The 16,735-nt window shown below is 42.2% G+C and overlaps 1 protein-coding gene across 2 annotated transcripts; it reads right to left on the reverse strand.

The window, feature by feature from the left end:
* Nucleotides 1–1,322: 1,322 nt before the first annotated feature.
* LOC137274668 (protein sprouty homolog 2-like) lies at nucleotides 1,323–11,261 on the reverse strand. Of its 2 annotated transcripts, none has more exons than XM_067807999.1 (2): nucleotides 11,170–11,261; nucleotides 1,323–4,238 (listed from the first exon to the last, which is right to left on the reverse strand). In XM_067807999.1, the coding sequence occupies exon 2, from the start codon at nucleotides 4,185–4,187 to the stop codon at nucleotides 3,366–3,368; it is 822 nt and encodes a 273-aa protein (XP_067664100.1). In that variant the 5' UTR covers nucleotides 4,188–4,238; nucleotides 11,170–11,261; the 3' UTR covers nucleotides 1,323–3,365. The 2 variants fall into 2 exon arrangements, with proteins under 2 accessions (XP_067664100.1, XP_067664099.1); XM_067807998.1 differs by lacking the exon at nucleotides 11,170–11,261 and adding an exon at nucleotides 4,676–4,767.
* Nucleotides 11,262–16,735: the final 5,474 nt, after the last annotated feature.

Raw genomic sequence — 16,735 nt, forward strand, 5'->3', positions numbered from 1 at the left:
ACTTACAGCACCTACCTACAATATGTGTTACCTTCCTACTATATATATCCTGCCTCACAACAATGCAGTCTAAAATAGACACAGTTTCACTGAAGGTCTAGGTATAGCCGGTGGTAGGTTAGATTCATGGTGCAGTGCTATCTATCTGCCAGTACGGGGGTGGGCTAGCACACATGGAGTCACCCTGTCTTCCATGTGGTCACTGAATCAATCCTATAAATAATGCAACCCAAACGTATGAGGTATTTTGGGGATTTTTGGATATGTTCCGATGCAGCCAGGTACATTTTCAGTTTCAGTTATCAATTGCATTCGTTTTAAACCTTACTGGGATCGGAAAAATAGATTCCTTGTGAAACCTTGTTTGTTACATGTCATCAGGAACATATTACACCATATATTAATAACGTGTTTACACACACAGTTCTCCATAGAAATCTACTTCATATCATGATTATTATAGCTAGTATTAATTCCAAGCATGAGAATGCGGACTGCTAAAATAGCAGAAGCTTGTGTTCTGGTGGATCTTTGGGATCACAAGGGACATGTCCGTACTAGCTACTAGGACCAACAAGTCCCCACTGACATGTAACTCCTACTGAAATGCACTGAAGTGGGCACTGCTATAACCGGTACATATTATGATGAACATTGAACCAATTGTCACTGTTCTGGTATCATCTTTCAAATCAGCAGAAACACTTGATGTTAATACCTTTAATTTTACATGTTCTGCTGTGTCAGTAAAAAGCTATTAAGGTTGTCATATTGATTCATTCATATGGGGCCCCACCAGTTGTGGTCATATCCAGCTCTGGTTATGATTACGAATTTTGTAACACCTAGCACAAGAGCAATGCCCTACAACTTGTATCAGGGACATTTAATGTCACACTTAACACATATTGTTTCTACTAGGTCAACTGCTGCTGAATATTAAGGTAATTACATAATGGCTGAAATACAGTCCGTAATGTTTAAATATCACTAGTCTGATCTAATTCATTGTTCAATGTGTCAAGGCTAACTATGACCTGATTTTGTAACACATAAGACACAGAAGTGACTTAAACCCATTATAAACATAATAATTAACCCACGATAACCATGACTACTGTTCCAGCACCTTTCATTAATGTGCTCAACAGTTTATCTGAATTAAAGCTCTTTGAACTCCTGATATTGGTCCAGCATTTTCACCTGAATCTACCTGACTGTGAATTCACCCTTAGGGCCACGTCATGAATCTCTGGCCTTTAACAAACAAAAGTACCACCCCTGGTCACCTTATCCACTGTTAGACAAACAAAACAATTCAGTTAAAACGGCAACAAGACTTTATATACAACTGCGAACCTTCAGATACATTCAACACTCTATACGTCCGTCCGCTATAGTATATATATAATATGTATATATATACACATCTCGCTCAATTTGTACAACATCTTGGTGTACAACATGTCGGTGTACAATGCCTTGGTACGTACCCTGGTAACGTTCCCGCCTACATCAGATACCACCAGTACCTGGTACAGCTAGACTCTGGAACACGAACTAGAGTCTGTCCTCAGAAACCAGTTTCTATGTAATCATTCACTGTGCCTCATGGCTCATATATCATATATTTAGTGTTACTTCTCTTCACAAATAAATATAGCCTAATTCATACAAAATATTTTGAGAACATTGACACAAACACCACATATCCGAAGTATAAACTTCCCCATGACTCATGCCCCAAGAGTTGTAGAACCAGATGTGGCAGTCCCAACGTTCAGCACCATCTCGCAGCATATATACTTTCTAATTAATATTTACCTTTACCTTACACGTATTGATTAAAATATCGATGATGTTCTATATCATATTGGTATGGAGTATTACAAAAAAAAGTTTAATGATTTTCCTTTTATAACTTCAAACACTGAACAGTATAGATTTGGATATGCCAGTAAATTTGAAAATACAGATAAGGTGCTTTTTCCTTACTGAATAAATATTTGAAAATAAGTTATATTAATGTTGAATTGCTGTGTATTAAATTCTTCTGGATTATTCATGTAAAGGATTGCACCAAGGTCAATACTATTCTTTTGTTGCAAGGCTGAGAAGTTGTTCCGCTTTCAAATGATGCTACAACTTTGAGTGGGGTAAGTTAACAAGCCACAATAAATATATCTTTCAACAAGAGAGGCATTGAGGATATCAAAACAGTTTATACATATGATAAAAAGACCTAGATTCCAACAGATATAGACTTTTCATTGATCAAACAGGCCATAGGCTAACACTATGGCAAGGTTGACAGGTAACATTTTTTGTTTATAACCATAACAGTTTCGAAATTTGGAGATAACAAGATAACAGTGAATGCCTCACTTAAGGAGTATATATACTGGTATATGTACATATTTCACGAAATAAAATTGGACTAAAATTGGGCATTATTAGGCCTAAACAGATCACAAACTTGGTAAACATATGACTGTGGTATATGCTTCTATAATTTAATTTTGAACTAAAATGGTCTTAAAATGAGAAATTTTGTTCCAAAATGAACGCACAACTATGGCATGAGAATTTAAAATACTACTATGGCAGTGATGGGCATGAGCTAGGATCAACACCTGATGAATAACAGCACTAGGACCCAGTGAGGACATGGTCTATTTGAACACAGAAATTCCATCGCCAGGAGACGATTTCGAAAAGAAATGTTTGTTTTTGAAATGAAAATTTCTCCTAGAATTGTAGTACATACAACTAGATGATACACACACGGAGATATGTCTACCTCTGCTCCGTTGGTACAAATATTCACAAACCGACTGAATTCACAAAACGATGTCATCATCAGCATGCTCGTCACCGTCACCATCCCGTGTTGTGGTCCTATAACAATGTTTGTAACCCCGAGGTATTGGGTCATTGTATACACACCGATTATCACAAAGCACCCGTTCCTCGAGGGTGAAAGAGGGTTGTTTCCAAAAGGCCTTCATCTTCCCAAGCCTCTCCACAAAACACAACATTTTTGATCCTCGTACGGTCAGAATAATCCAAATTAACGCTGGGAGTGGGCATACATGGAAAATACTGTTGAGAATCCAAACCGGTTCGCCTTGCACTAGAAAATATCAACTCCTATACACTTCCAACTCCGTGAACAAAATCCTCGTTGGGAAAATATGGACTTATCTCCGTGCACAAGCGTGAACATATATCCGTATTTCACAACAAACTTGTATAAACTTTCTGTTAAGATTAATTACATAACCCGCATTATCACCAGAAAAAAGTGTTTTCCCCTCCCGGTAGAATAGCCCTGGTCCAAGATCCCGGGAGGCGAGTGCCTAACATTAGGCACTGGAGCTGTCAGACTCGACAAGCAGGCGTCTCGTCTGGGAGTGTTTCGAGGCGGCTTTTCTGTCGACTTTCCGCGAACACTGGCATCCTTTTTTACGACATTTATTATAACACATTGTACATCCCCTCATGCAGCCTCTTGCCGGCCAGTAGCACCACAAACAGGGCAAGCACAGGGACATCAGCGTCATACAGGTCCATCGTTTTATGCAGTGTGGTGCGTCCCCACAACACGCACACGGGTCCTCATAACAAGCCCGGCCTGTCTCCTCGTCCTGCGAGCCGCAGTGGTAGAATACTGTTTTCACGCAGCAAAAACACGTACAAAAATCCACCCCCTTCTCCAAACTGATTTCACACTTGTCGCCACAAAGCCAACGAGAGGGCAAGTCCCGTGGTTCGGTGCATGCCCCACATCTGCACTTTCCACATTTGTTACAAATAATTGATTCTGTGTGATTGTCGCCATCAATTTCTATGGGTTCTTTCTTCAAGGGAGGGGGCACAGAACTTGGTTGTGACGAAATCACGTTACTGTTCAGCGGTGCCCGAATGCTGGTGATGCGCACCGGTTGGGTTGACGGTCCCCTTTGGGAGGGGGCCTGGGGGTGGGAGTGGACGCTCCCTCCCCCAGTGGTAATCGGCGCATGTTTTAAAGGCGGTAGGGTGTGAGGCCGCAGACTGTCCACATACTCATTCTGAGCCCGGGGCCCGGGGCGAACTTGTCCGAGGGAAACTACAGCCTGTTGTGACGGTAGATCGGGTGGAGGCAGACTTCTCAACATCCCACTATTGGCCTGCCTGTCCGCGGGCATATTCGGGGTTGCTCGTGCTCAGCCATAACTGTGCATTTCTCAGTGGACTATCTGCAAAAGATGAAAAACACATAAACAAATGTCGGTGGAAGATGGAAGAAATGGTTTAGGGCCGTGGCATATAAAAACTGTTACTAAGTCCCTGCCTCCGCCTATGGAGTCAGCAGCACCCACAGTGAGCGACAGGCGGGTTTGCTCGGCACATGGATGGTCAGTCGAACACTAAACCGCTGCACAGCGACGCGATCAACTCGTATACTGTTATTTCATCCTAAGCTATCAAAAGACGATCACGACTGTACAAGATATATTAAATATGTACATTTTATTCTCCTTCTATCCTATCTCGGCCACCTGACGGTTGGGAGTGTGTGGCTGGATGAGTTTTGACACCGAGCCGAGCTGGCGGGTTTCGGTACAGCAAGCTATCAGCAATGTGTGCGCAGTCCTCGGCAAAATCAGATCCAACGAAATGAATAATTACATACCATGGTATCCTTTTTTCATCCCAGGTGCTAATAATCCACATGAATTTCATCAAACATGACTTGAAGGGGCTTAATCCTAGGAATAGTTAGCATGTACCATCCGTATATGGCACTACTCGCGGTAATGTGAACCGCAAACGCAGATGACCTCCCTCGAAACTTCCGGCCGGGCTAAACCATTCACAAGCAGGGGGGACAGGAGGCAAGTAATAAACATAGATTGGCTCCCTGCCAACATAAAACAACAGTTCCGCCGACGCTCGATCTTCATTGAGAATGCTTCTAAACCAGTGTTATTTGTAATCTTGTGAAAAAATGCGCCACAAATATATGCAAGGGTACATCGCATCGGACGTGCAGATGTTTTGTTTATCTTACGCCATATAAGGCAATCCGTGGGTGTCACGTGTGCTCGTGCAAACAAACCCAAAGTAATCAATGAAGGGCGAAGGATATTCAATGAACGAGTTGGGTCTCCCGCCACAAACAGACAAACCGACATGTGGTTTTTAACAATTGTGTATGCAGATTGTGCGGGAGAGATTACAACGCTATACTCTAACATTAGCTCGCAGTACGCTTGCAACCTGGCTGTAAACAAGGCACCATGGTGACTGGGTCATCGGCAAGAGGGGGTATACCCTGGTGTGGAGGAGATGATCTGTTGCGAGGATGGGAGGCTTGCGATCACGGAGTATTTCTGTGAATTCTCTCTGTAGTTTAGGCTACGGATGCGGCATAAGGCACACACTTGACGTCAGAATTTGCGGGATTAGGGACAGATACCAACTCAATAGATCCGCTAACCATGTTGGGACTGCGCGATCGACTTGTAACATCTATCGCCTGATTGCATCACTCGCGAAATGAACGTGTCTAGAGCGGCGTACTCAGTCGCCGGCAGACAGTGAATCATTGTTTCTGACCGTATTTCTCCTTCACATCGGAAAGCAGATTCTGTGTGTCAATCGCCAAATTACGTCAGGCATATTTCACAGATTTATGATATCCGGAAAGTTCGACACGATCTCGGGCAGAAAGTGACTCGAAGTTCCGTAAAGTAGCCGAATCTGAATGCGTCTACACAGTAATCGCAGTGAAAACAATGGTTCTCAGAAACGAAGTGGAAACATTCCTAGCGCAATTACGACTCGTGATTTATGTTAAAGCTTTATTTTCTTGTTTTAAACTGTTATTGAATCATCGTCAATGAAGTTTTGTGTTTGAACAGATCATGTTTAATGTTAAACGTTTTTCAACATACTTTATATTTGTTTAGTCCACTTGTTTAGACGTAATATAAATATTTGCTTGGCCAAGAATCACTACATGTACTAATCTTACACCCTTAATCCGCGTGTTTTACATAGTTAATGTGTTCTAATTAGTATCAACATTTTCACTAAGGTAATCTGTTTACAATTAGGGTGACAATAGGTCCCCAGCGGACTGCTGTTGCCACAATTGGCGAAAAGTTTGGATCGCATTGTAATACGCCATGATTGGATGTGATTACGCCGACAGCGCTCGCTCATCATGAAGTGGACTAGCTGTTGATGTGACCGGTCCCCTCTCAGTTATTCTCTAGCCGTGTCTAGTGACTCCTGATTCGGGAGTACTGCTACTGACTGCTGCGCAAAACTTCTCTCAGCTACACGTGACAGCTAGAGTGGGGTAGGGGGAGGGGGGATGTCGCCAGTGTGTGTCAGGTAATGGCCCCATGTAACTGAAATGTAGCGGCACATCGGCAAACTGAAAACACAAGGAACGGTGCTTTAGAAATGTATCATCTCTTTGTACATATGACATTAAAATAGTAAAATAACACCCGATTGCTTCATATCAAAATATTTAATGTGTCATGTCAAGACAGATTAACAACAAAACCATAGGTTCTTTGTCTGGTGTTCTTTAACTACCTTTCTGTAGCCTATATACCTGAACACATCCTTACTACATTTCACAAAATGTATATATAGATAAATGTATGTATTCCACTTATCTACATTGCTGATTTTTAGCTTTACATGCAGTTATTGTAAATATAAATATGTGTGTTACAAGTTACCGGTTTCGTAAGCGAGAACTTCACCTGTCGTACTGCGCCATGCCAATAAATCATCTTCGACTCCGTGCAGCGGCATAAGCGATGACATGTTTAAACAACTCTTTGACAAAGTATCATAACGAATATACTTTTATGTAGTACTTAAGACAATGTACAGGTGTGTGTATGTAACAATAGTGACAGTTCAAGCCCTTTATCAGCCTGTTAGGAGTGAGACAAAGGTCCATTTTAAGTACGTGTCTTTTTACGTTTTTTCATGAATTAATTCGTAATTCAAATTAATAAGAACTGCAGTCATTGTATCCATCTTTACCCCGACATAACCTAGGTATTCCTACTGTTGTTTGCAGGTATTATTCTGTTCTCACCGACAGTCATGGGTTTATAGAAACATATCAACGAATCAAACTTACTGTGATGAATGGAAAACACCAGTTACAGAAATAGAACAAGAGTTTCTGTAGTTAAAAATGGGGGACACCTATTATGTAATGAATACTGCACCTTTAAAGGAGAAATGTTAGACACTGCAAGATTTTATAAGTACCATGTGCTTATTTTAGTATGAATTTATTATGGAAGAAACATTCAAATCGGACAGCAATACAAGCAAATGGGGATTTTGTAAGTATTTCACACACTTGAGTTTGTTGCTAAATATTGCCGATAATTTTTCAGAATATCTGATGTTAAAATACTCCAAATTTTACTTCATGGTTTATAACTGTGTGGTTTACAACAGTCTGATGAAACGGAAAAATAATTTATGTACTTGTTGAAAGTTCTCAGGAGTGGACATATGTACATCTAGTCGGATCGTATATGGCGAGTATGGTCGATTTCCTCTATAATTACACTCAAATATCAAGGTCATCCAATACTGGTTAACACTTCTTCATATGTCTTCATAAAGACATCCAGCTGTTGATCACTGGATTGTCTGGTCCAAACTCGATACAGACCGCCACCATGTAGCTGGAATATTGCTAAGTGCGGCAGGAAACTAAACTAACTCACTCACTCCAGCAGATAGTAGTGTACTGAGTTATCTGAAGGCTGTGGGTTTCAATGATATGAAAAATATCGTAAATAGGTAATGCCTTACGTTCCTGTCTGACCGATGACGAGAGATGGTTCATGCCATTCCCATCATGGAAGGAATCAGAGCGCCCCAGAAGTCCATTATTTGTTGGTGGAGCTCACAATCAGTTGTTCACGAACCATACATTCAGTATGAGATTAATTGTCACAATGTGTCTGTCAACAGCTGCAGGCACCTTTTCTAGAAGTTGGTTACTGGGGGGAACCCAGGCATTAATAGGTCATCAATGCTATATTGCTTGTAGGAGTCAGCTGGGTGGCTCAGCGTGTAAAGTTCAGGCAGTAAGTGCTATCGTGCTCCGACGCAGTGGCTCAACCGTGGTTTGTCTGGTCCAGACTCGATCATTTTAAATCATCCATCAAAAGTGCAATCTCTGACTGAGAAGACATGAGTAGAATTTGTCGGTATATATTGTTCTTTCGGTTCGTGCTTGGGATGAAAGGGGAGGTAATTTAACCAGGATAGAGTGCCTCGTCATTATGCAAAATAAGTATTGTTTGATAGTCTTTAATTATTTTACTTCATGTACTTCAGGAGGAGGGAGGTTTTGGGTATATCGTATCGGTTTGTTTGGCTTTCACACCTTACTGTGAGCATGACTAACCACTGACGTCACGTGAGAAATGCATAGGCTTCTTTACTGACAGGCTCCGCTCATAAATTAACTTGATGAAAGTGTTGGCGCTACATATTGTTAGTATTATGATATTACAAATTGACAGGATGAACAGATTTAACAAGATTTTACTTGAGAATTTCGGCAAGTGATTTAACTATCTACAATCTCCAGCATTCTGGTGTCTATGTAACGAATACCAGTCTAAATGGACGCTACGGGGTGTACATGTTTACCGGAAACCAGGATTGTAAGTAACTTGACCAATAAAATGACGGGTCCGTTGGACCCTTGTTACCAATTTCAAGAGTACAGACGTGAAATATGTATATGAAATGTACCAGCATACTGTCCGGTAAGTTCAATGATTACTTTGGTTATATAAAGTAAATATTTCTTGACGCGAATTTATAACAGTGAACATTAAAGTGCGCCCGAGAGGACATGGTATTCGTAGTTAATTGTCACAAAGTGTCCGTGAACAGGTGCAGGCACCTTCTCTAGAAGTTCATTACTGATGGAACCCAGGCTGTACGCACGTGTCTGCGCCCCTATTTCACGTCATTTCAAACACCACGAATCATCCCATGGCACAAGGAATCAGATGGACTAACGCCTAGACCCCGAGTAGATGGTAACACGTAAGTCCATTTAAATTGAAAAGCAGTTGGGAGATGGAGAGGAAATCTAGACTTTCCTCATTTAGGGCTTCTGCAGTGAGGCAAGGCAGTAGGAGGCATAATGTGCTTCAGCGACTGTGTACGAGTTCCCATGGTAGGAATAAAACGGGAGCTGTCACAAACAAACACTCAATCCACAGAACTATCAGGCCCCGTTTCTTAAACCAAAAAACGACGTATTAGAAGTTGATATTCACGTGTCTGACTAATCAATTTATGTGATATATGAGCGTTGTGAATTCAGAAAAGTATCCAATAGCTGGATACTGAAAGAATCACCCTTTTCTAAACAAGACATGCTGATTTCAAATATCTTACAACGAATACAAAAACTGAGCTAGGAGTCGACAGAATGTCCTGGGACATTTGTCAGGACGTTCAACATCATTACAGATTTCTTTTGGGTAAAACTGATCCAATGAAGCGATAACTTAGCACAACATATGCCGAGCAGGGAGGAAGGAGATCTTCAAAATCTTTATCACACTGTGAATGGAAAGCGAACCGTCTCGTACAAAAACATCGTGCTCGGTCTGAGAAACACTTTTATCGAGAGAGCGGGTTACTTGTAAAGAGGTTAATTTTTAAAGCAGATTGAAATTCTCCCTGCATCCCGCGAGGAATGCCTACTAGCGTTAGGCAGCTGTTGTACAAACACAGATGTGGCGCGGTTGCTTGTCGGTAGAGCGCCCACCGACAATGGGTTTGCGCGGCGGACCTGTGATTGACACGGATCTGACATGCCAAATACGATTCCAGAACACGTACGTGCTTTTTAAATTAAATATACTTTTGTTTCAGGAAATATAAAATTTCCTGAATCATTCTTTTCCTATTTCGGTTATATCACGATATGTTTTAGAACACTGATGTTTCTTTTTTAAAAACGTGTTTTATACTGTTTCAGCATATATTCATTCATAGTGGCATGAATCATACAGCGGGCCTAGAATTGACAAAATGAGTAAGATTAATCACAAATTCATAACATGCATAATGTGAAAATTAGGCCTACGCGCATGTCATAACAAACTGCATTTGATCAGTAATACAAGTCTGGCATAACTTGTAAAAGAAGTGCAAATCGTGTAGCTGAAAACCATATTTTGTACCTTATTGTCTACACCCGTGCTGTACCGGATACAGAACCGCCACTATGTCACATTCTTCAGGACAATTACACATCTTTTAAATGTCGAGAAGAGGAAATGTATATATTTTTTTTAAAATTTAGCGATTGCAGGTAGACTAGCTGATGTGACAGTAAAAAGGATGAAATATGTTATATCATTAAAGAGAAATAATTTCTGGCACACACATACAAATCTACATAAACACACACAGCGTCTGTGCACACCAAAACGGCCCCGTCACAGCGCTACGTCCATACACACTGCGTCTACAAACACTACAATATCTATGTGGGCAATGAGTATCCTCGATTGTGATGCAAGAAGAAATGGCGCCATTGGACGAGCTCACTCAATTCCGAGGCGGTTAATTCTCCTGGAAGTAGCAGCACAACCAGAAGTGAAGACTTTTGTTTTGATCATGAACATAACTGAGTCCGTTCCGCCGAGAACAATTCTGTCAGCAAGCTAGAATTCTGTTTGTCTGGTGTAATGGGCTATAGATATTATGATAATCATAAACTTGCGCAATGTGCCATTTTCTTATAGTATTATAATTAAAGAAAACGAAATGATATCTCTCTCCCTACAGGAGAAAACAACGCCACCGTGCACAGATGGGGTTCAAAAATATGTAAAGGTATAAACACAAAGCAATAGATTCGTATTTTCCTCTAGTGTGGATCGATATCCTAGCCGTCTGTCCACTCGATACGGGAACACTAATACCGCCACCATTCGTTTTCGTCTTATGTCATTGAGAACATTTATTTTATCAGTCGTCTTGTCGAGTGTAGTCGACGGCTGTAAGCCTGTAGCATCGCATCCTCTAGATTCAGAGAGAAAAGGAAGGAATGAAGGGGAAGGAAGAAAAGAGGAACAGACGAGTAAACCTTACCGTGGAACCGCTCGCACAAAAACTCTCAGTATGGTTACAGCACATCCGCCTCAGAATTTTCTCTAATCCAAACGCGCAAATATTGAACGCTCCTCAACAGACAATTTCGAAGCTTTCCTAAGACGGATAACACAAGGCTTAAATCCACAGCCTTCTTCAACAAATAACGTTAGATCACAAGGTGGCACACTCCGCTGAGGCCTGGCCGAGAATCACGCACTCGATAGGACCGACGAAGTTCTCAAGTCGGCCGTCAGAGGGCGCAGTGAGATCCACCTCCACATTCTGATAGATAGGGATCGTCTCAACACTTGTAACTGTAATTCATATATGTGTGTTCATAGATATCCCCAAAGGCGCTTCAAGTAATTTTGTTTGTATATGCTACACATTATATAAAACCATCGTCATAAATACATGTGCTGTTTAGTTAAGGGTTACAGACGTTGAAATGCAAAGGAAAGCACGAGGAATGGGTTTGAGATGTTCCTTCAACAGATGTTAAATTTGATAACCCGCCTTTCTCGTGCTGTGCCTGATTTCTCGGAGGATACCGCATGTAAAACAGTGTAACCGTTCAATCGAAAAATCCACTGCTATTCATGCTTGGTCTGACATTCGTAACTAAACTGCTTGTAAACAAAGTTATTGATGCTTGAATGAGAAAAACGGAGAGATAGTTTGCCTTTTGTCTGGCCTTGGGACTGTATTCAACTAATCAATTTACGCAGACAGCAAAATCAATGGCGTGTGTGTGCACGTGTGTGCGTGTTACATATACTAATATGAACTATTAATTTCGTTTTAATGTAATACTAATTTCAACTTAAAAAAAAAACATCCCCGCATTCTACATCAGCAGTCTCAAGCACACCCAGGAAACCCAAGGGTTCCATTTAGCTCTTCTGATTCAGGGTCATCTCCACTAGACCAATGAAGTAGAAACTTGGCATACTTCTACAAGCTCTGAACACATCTAAACACCCTTAATACTTCCACACACCATGGACACGTCTCTACGCTATGGATAACACCGTCGGTACCTCCACAAATCACGGATACGTCCTCGCGCAATGGATAACTCCTTGAATGCTTCTATACATCATGTATACGTCTCTACGGGATGGATAACACCTTGAATACTTCTATTCACCATGGATACGTCTCCACGGGATTGATAACACTGGAATGCTTCTACACACCACGGACACGTCTCCGCGCGATGGATAACACCTTGGATACTTCTCTTCACCATGGGTGATATCCTGGCTATTTCTCCGAACCTTAGCCACTTCTATACACCATACCTACATCTATACATTTCTTTACACCATACCTACACCTATGTATTTCTACACACCATACCTACACATATATTTCTACACACCATGGATAACACCTACCCTAACCCCCGACCCTACCCTGGACCCTGCTTTTGTCCCCAACCACTTAACCCCTACCCTAGCTCCCGACCCTACCCTCGAATCTGCCTCTACCCAGTACCGGGACCAATCCCCCAATGCTGGACCTGTAATGCAGACATATTAAAATGTTGTACATCAAGATCTACTTAACCCTACTGTTTACTCAGACAGTTTACATCTATTAGTGTCGAGCTGTGTTGAGAACTCCAGGATCAAAATGTGTCGTAAGATAAGCTAGTAAACTACTGTCAGTAGCACCCGTCAATCACACCCCGTGACATGTACGACATAGTGGCCTCCTGTCATCGCTAACCGATTGTTCCAAGTGCTAGGCCTGCGTTATCTCAGACAACCCCTCGTTACCGGCGCCGTTTACCCCCCTCCCCCGCCACTCCCACGGGATCACATCTTGCTGGGGACAGTCGAGGTAGATGAGAGGGGCACCGGGTAGAGCACGAGACGATTCCTGCCCCTGTGGATGTCTGTGGTCATTGATATCGGGCATCATTCATGCACACGTCGACACCATAACTTCCATTACACATAATGAATGTTTCAAGAAACAGCTGACTCAACAATAATCTAGAGGCCCCGTAAGATGTGGGTTCAGAGTTATGTAGAAAACTCAACTCGACATACTCTGAGTTGACTTTCTTCATTTCGAATTCGTATATGCCACAATAAACCGTGTTTAACTATACTGAACAACAAAAGAAACACAGCTATAGCTTTTTGTTAAGTTTTTAAATAGAAGACTTAAACATGAACGCGAAATTTCATTTTTTGAAACTTGCGTTACTTTTGCTGTTCAGTATAGAAGGCCGGAGGATGGGTATGTTGTTAACGAGTTGTGACTTCGTTTGTCCCCAACTACAGATGTACACCTACTGTACATTCAGTGTCTGTTCCCTTCAGATTTCGCATGGAATTGAAAGAAAGGACAATCTTGTTACCTCAGACTTGAAGTTATATTACAGTAAGAAGCCTTTGCAGTTCTGTTTTACTCCTGGCTGTAATATTCCCGCTGGAGCGGTTGTGTGTAAGTTATCGAGTTACACCTAGATACCATTTGTTGATATTGTGATGAACGTACGGAAGGCAGAAATAAACCGAGCGTACCTACGAGGGAGTTTAGTCGCTCCAGTCACAAGCATTCTGGGACCCACCCAAGTCAAAATCGTATACAACTTGTAGCAGAACTTGTATAAGGGATACCTGAGGATGCTGTAGTCGATGTAGCAACGGTGACGAAAGAGTGGTACAGGACACTGTAGGGAGGACATAATGGTAGAGGACATAGTCTTAGAGGACATAGTGGTAGAAGGCACAGTAGTAGAGGACTTGGTGGTAGAAAGCACAGTGGTAGGTGACAGAACGGAAGTGCAATACAATTACACAGTAACAATAACATCACCTGGACGTCAAGGACCCTGGCCGGTGTTCCTGTTGTAGTAGAGGGCATGTAATATAGTACGTTTCCAAAGGACACACAGCCATTCTGCCAGGGGAATCAGTGCTGAGTTCCGCATGGAGATCAAAATATCCCTACGAAAATAGACCAGAATAGAAATTGCAGTAGCTGGCCAAGTTATAGGCGGTTGAGTAAATAGATAAATATACATATACTGAATGATAATCAGCAACATAACCGACAGTGGGAGAGTACCCGGACTGACTGTCAGGAGTACAGTCCCTCCGGGTATACACATCCTTCCGGTGGTGATGATGGTGGTGGTGGTGGAGATGATGGTGGTGATGATGATGGTGATGATGATGGTGGTGGTGGTGGTGATGATGGTGGTGGTGGTGAGATGATGGTGGTGGTGATGACGGTGGTGAGATGATGGTGGTGATGATGACGGTGGTGATGATGATGGTGGTGGTGATCATGGTGGTGATGATCATGGTAATGATGGTGGTGGTGATGATCATGGTGGTGGTAGTGATGATGATGATGATGATGGAGGTGGTGGTGATGATTGTGGTGTGGAGATCATGGTGGTGATGATGGTGGTGGTGGTGAGATGATGGTGGTGGTGATGATGGTGGTGATGATGATGGTGAAGATGATGGTGATGGTGATGATGATGATGATGATGGTGGTGGTGATGATTGTGGTGTGGTGATCATGGTGGTGATGATGGTGGTGGTGGTGAGATGATGGTGGTGGTGATGATGGTGGTGATGATGATGGTGGTGGTGGTGATGATTGTGGTGTGGTGATGATGATGATGATGATGATGATGATGATGATGATGATGATGATGATGATGATGGTGGTGGTGGTGGTGGTGATGGTGGTGGTGGTGAGCCTTGCTGTGCCAAACCTCTTTGCTACATATCTGATGATGATGACGACGACGACGTTCTAAGAGAAGATAAGTTCATTTGCTCACATATTTCCTTAACGAAATCTTTCACAGTTGTTAAATTACCAACGCTTATTTAAATATGAAAGGATATAAAAGCGAATACTAACAAAAAATGTACAACGAACTAACAATTGTATATGAGGCGATGTTTGGGTTACGACAACACGGAGGAGGTTTCAACCCTGGCGTCAACACCATCGCATTATCGGTGATACACGTTTCCCAGTTTGATAAAAAAATATCGGTATTACAAAAACCTAAGGAAAGTGCAGACAGATATTTGTTTCCCAGTCGGTCTTCTTTTGATGTCTATCAAGAGAAATGACAGATTCAGATTAGATATATGCTAATTAATATCAAAATAGCATCAGAACATAAGAACGGGTTTAAGAACAGATAAAAGCGTGTTTAACAACGTTATGACCAGACTATCTTCTGTCTGCATGTGGAAGTAGCACAGAAATCTCGATAGCTCGATAAACCCGAATCAATCTATTGCACATGGCTAGAATGGATACAACTCTGACCTTAAACAACCGCACAAGCACTCACATGGACCAAGGTATCTGGGTATCTGGTTGGCTAAATATGATTATTTCACGGATGTAAAAATCAGACGTGGGTTAGTTCAACAGGAAGTTACACAACCATGTGGGCATGTTTTAAAAGTTAAGCCGATTATGAACAGTTGTGAGCTATACATAGAGGAGCATCTTTCCAAATTGCGTGATGTTGGCTATACTGAGTCACCCGGATGTTACTAGACCTGTAAGGTTCCTGATTCAGTTCCTGGAGATAACCAGTTTCCTTCAAATGTCCCAGATTACAGGAATGTCATTGATACAATGACACATTCAGAAAGAATACACGATATGAAGTCCTCTTGCGCTAACTACACAATCTCGTGGGAGTTGGGTAACTTCACAGGAAAGCGTTTCTCCACTAATGATTCAGACGGACCTTGTACGTGACACAGATCTGACAGAGCCTTACGCTTTCGTAACAATCGGAACGGGACTTGTATCTTGTGTTTGCTAACACAATGGGCCTGTTGCCTTGTCCACGTGGTAATGTCTCGAAGCACCAACTTCTGTTTGCGCGGGAAAGCGAGAGTGAACGGCGCGAGACAACCATCCATTCATCTAGCGGGGGCCGGGGAGAGACTGGCATTTACTCATTCTTCGTTTTCGTCTTCCGTAGTCCGTGTTTTCTCACGCTCCGACTTTCATTCATGCGCGCTCGTTCATTACAAGGCGCGGTATGCATGAAAGGCGAGTATCCCACAGCTTCCCATTCGCTGAGCACATATTTCTGTGAACGGCCATTTTGATATGCACGGACACGGATCTAACGACGCATGTGCTTTTGGCCGTGGTATTAACTGACTGAGGTTTATTCGTCCGTCCGTCAGTCCATCAATCCGTTCGTTCGTTTGTTAATCTCCGACTGTAACCTGTTCCACGGGTACGAGATAGGGTTCTTTTCACGATATTACTGAAATATTGCCAAGATGCTTTACGTCCGCTCGTACCGTCAAGCATGCCGTCTCCGGGGGGTCAAGGCTTCTAATGGCGCAGAGTATGTTCCTAGGTTTGTCAGCAAAAGGTCCGCGTTGGTGAATTTAGTTTTTCGCTGCTTTTAGCAATATCCCAGCAACATTACCGCGGGGGCCACAGGAATGAGCTTCACGTTGTACCCATGTGGAGAATCGAACCCGTCTGACAAGCAAACGCTTTAGCCTACTATTCTTTCCCCACAGCCCTTCTGTTT

The sequence above is a fragment of the Haliotis asinina genome, chromosome 2 (genome assembly GCF_037392515.1).
Source record: "Haliotis asinina isolate JCU_RB_2024 chromosome 2, JCU_Hal_asi_v2, whole genome shotgun sequence".
NCBI lineage: Eukaryota > Metazoa > Mollusca > Gastropoda > Lepetellida > Haliotidae > Haliotis > Haliotis asinina.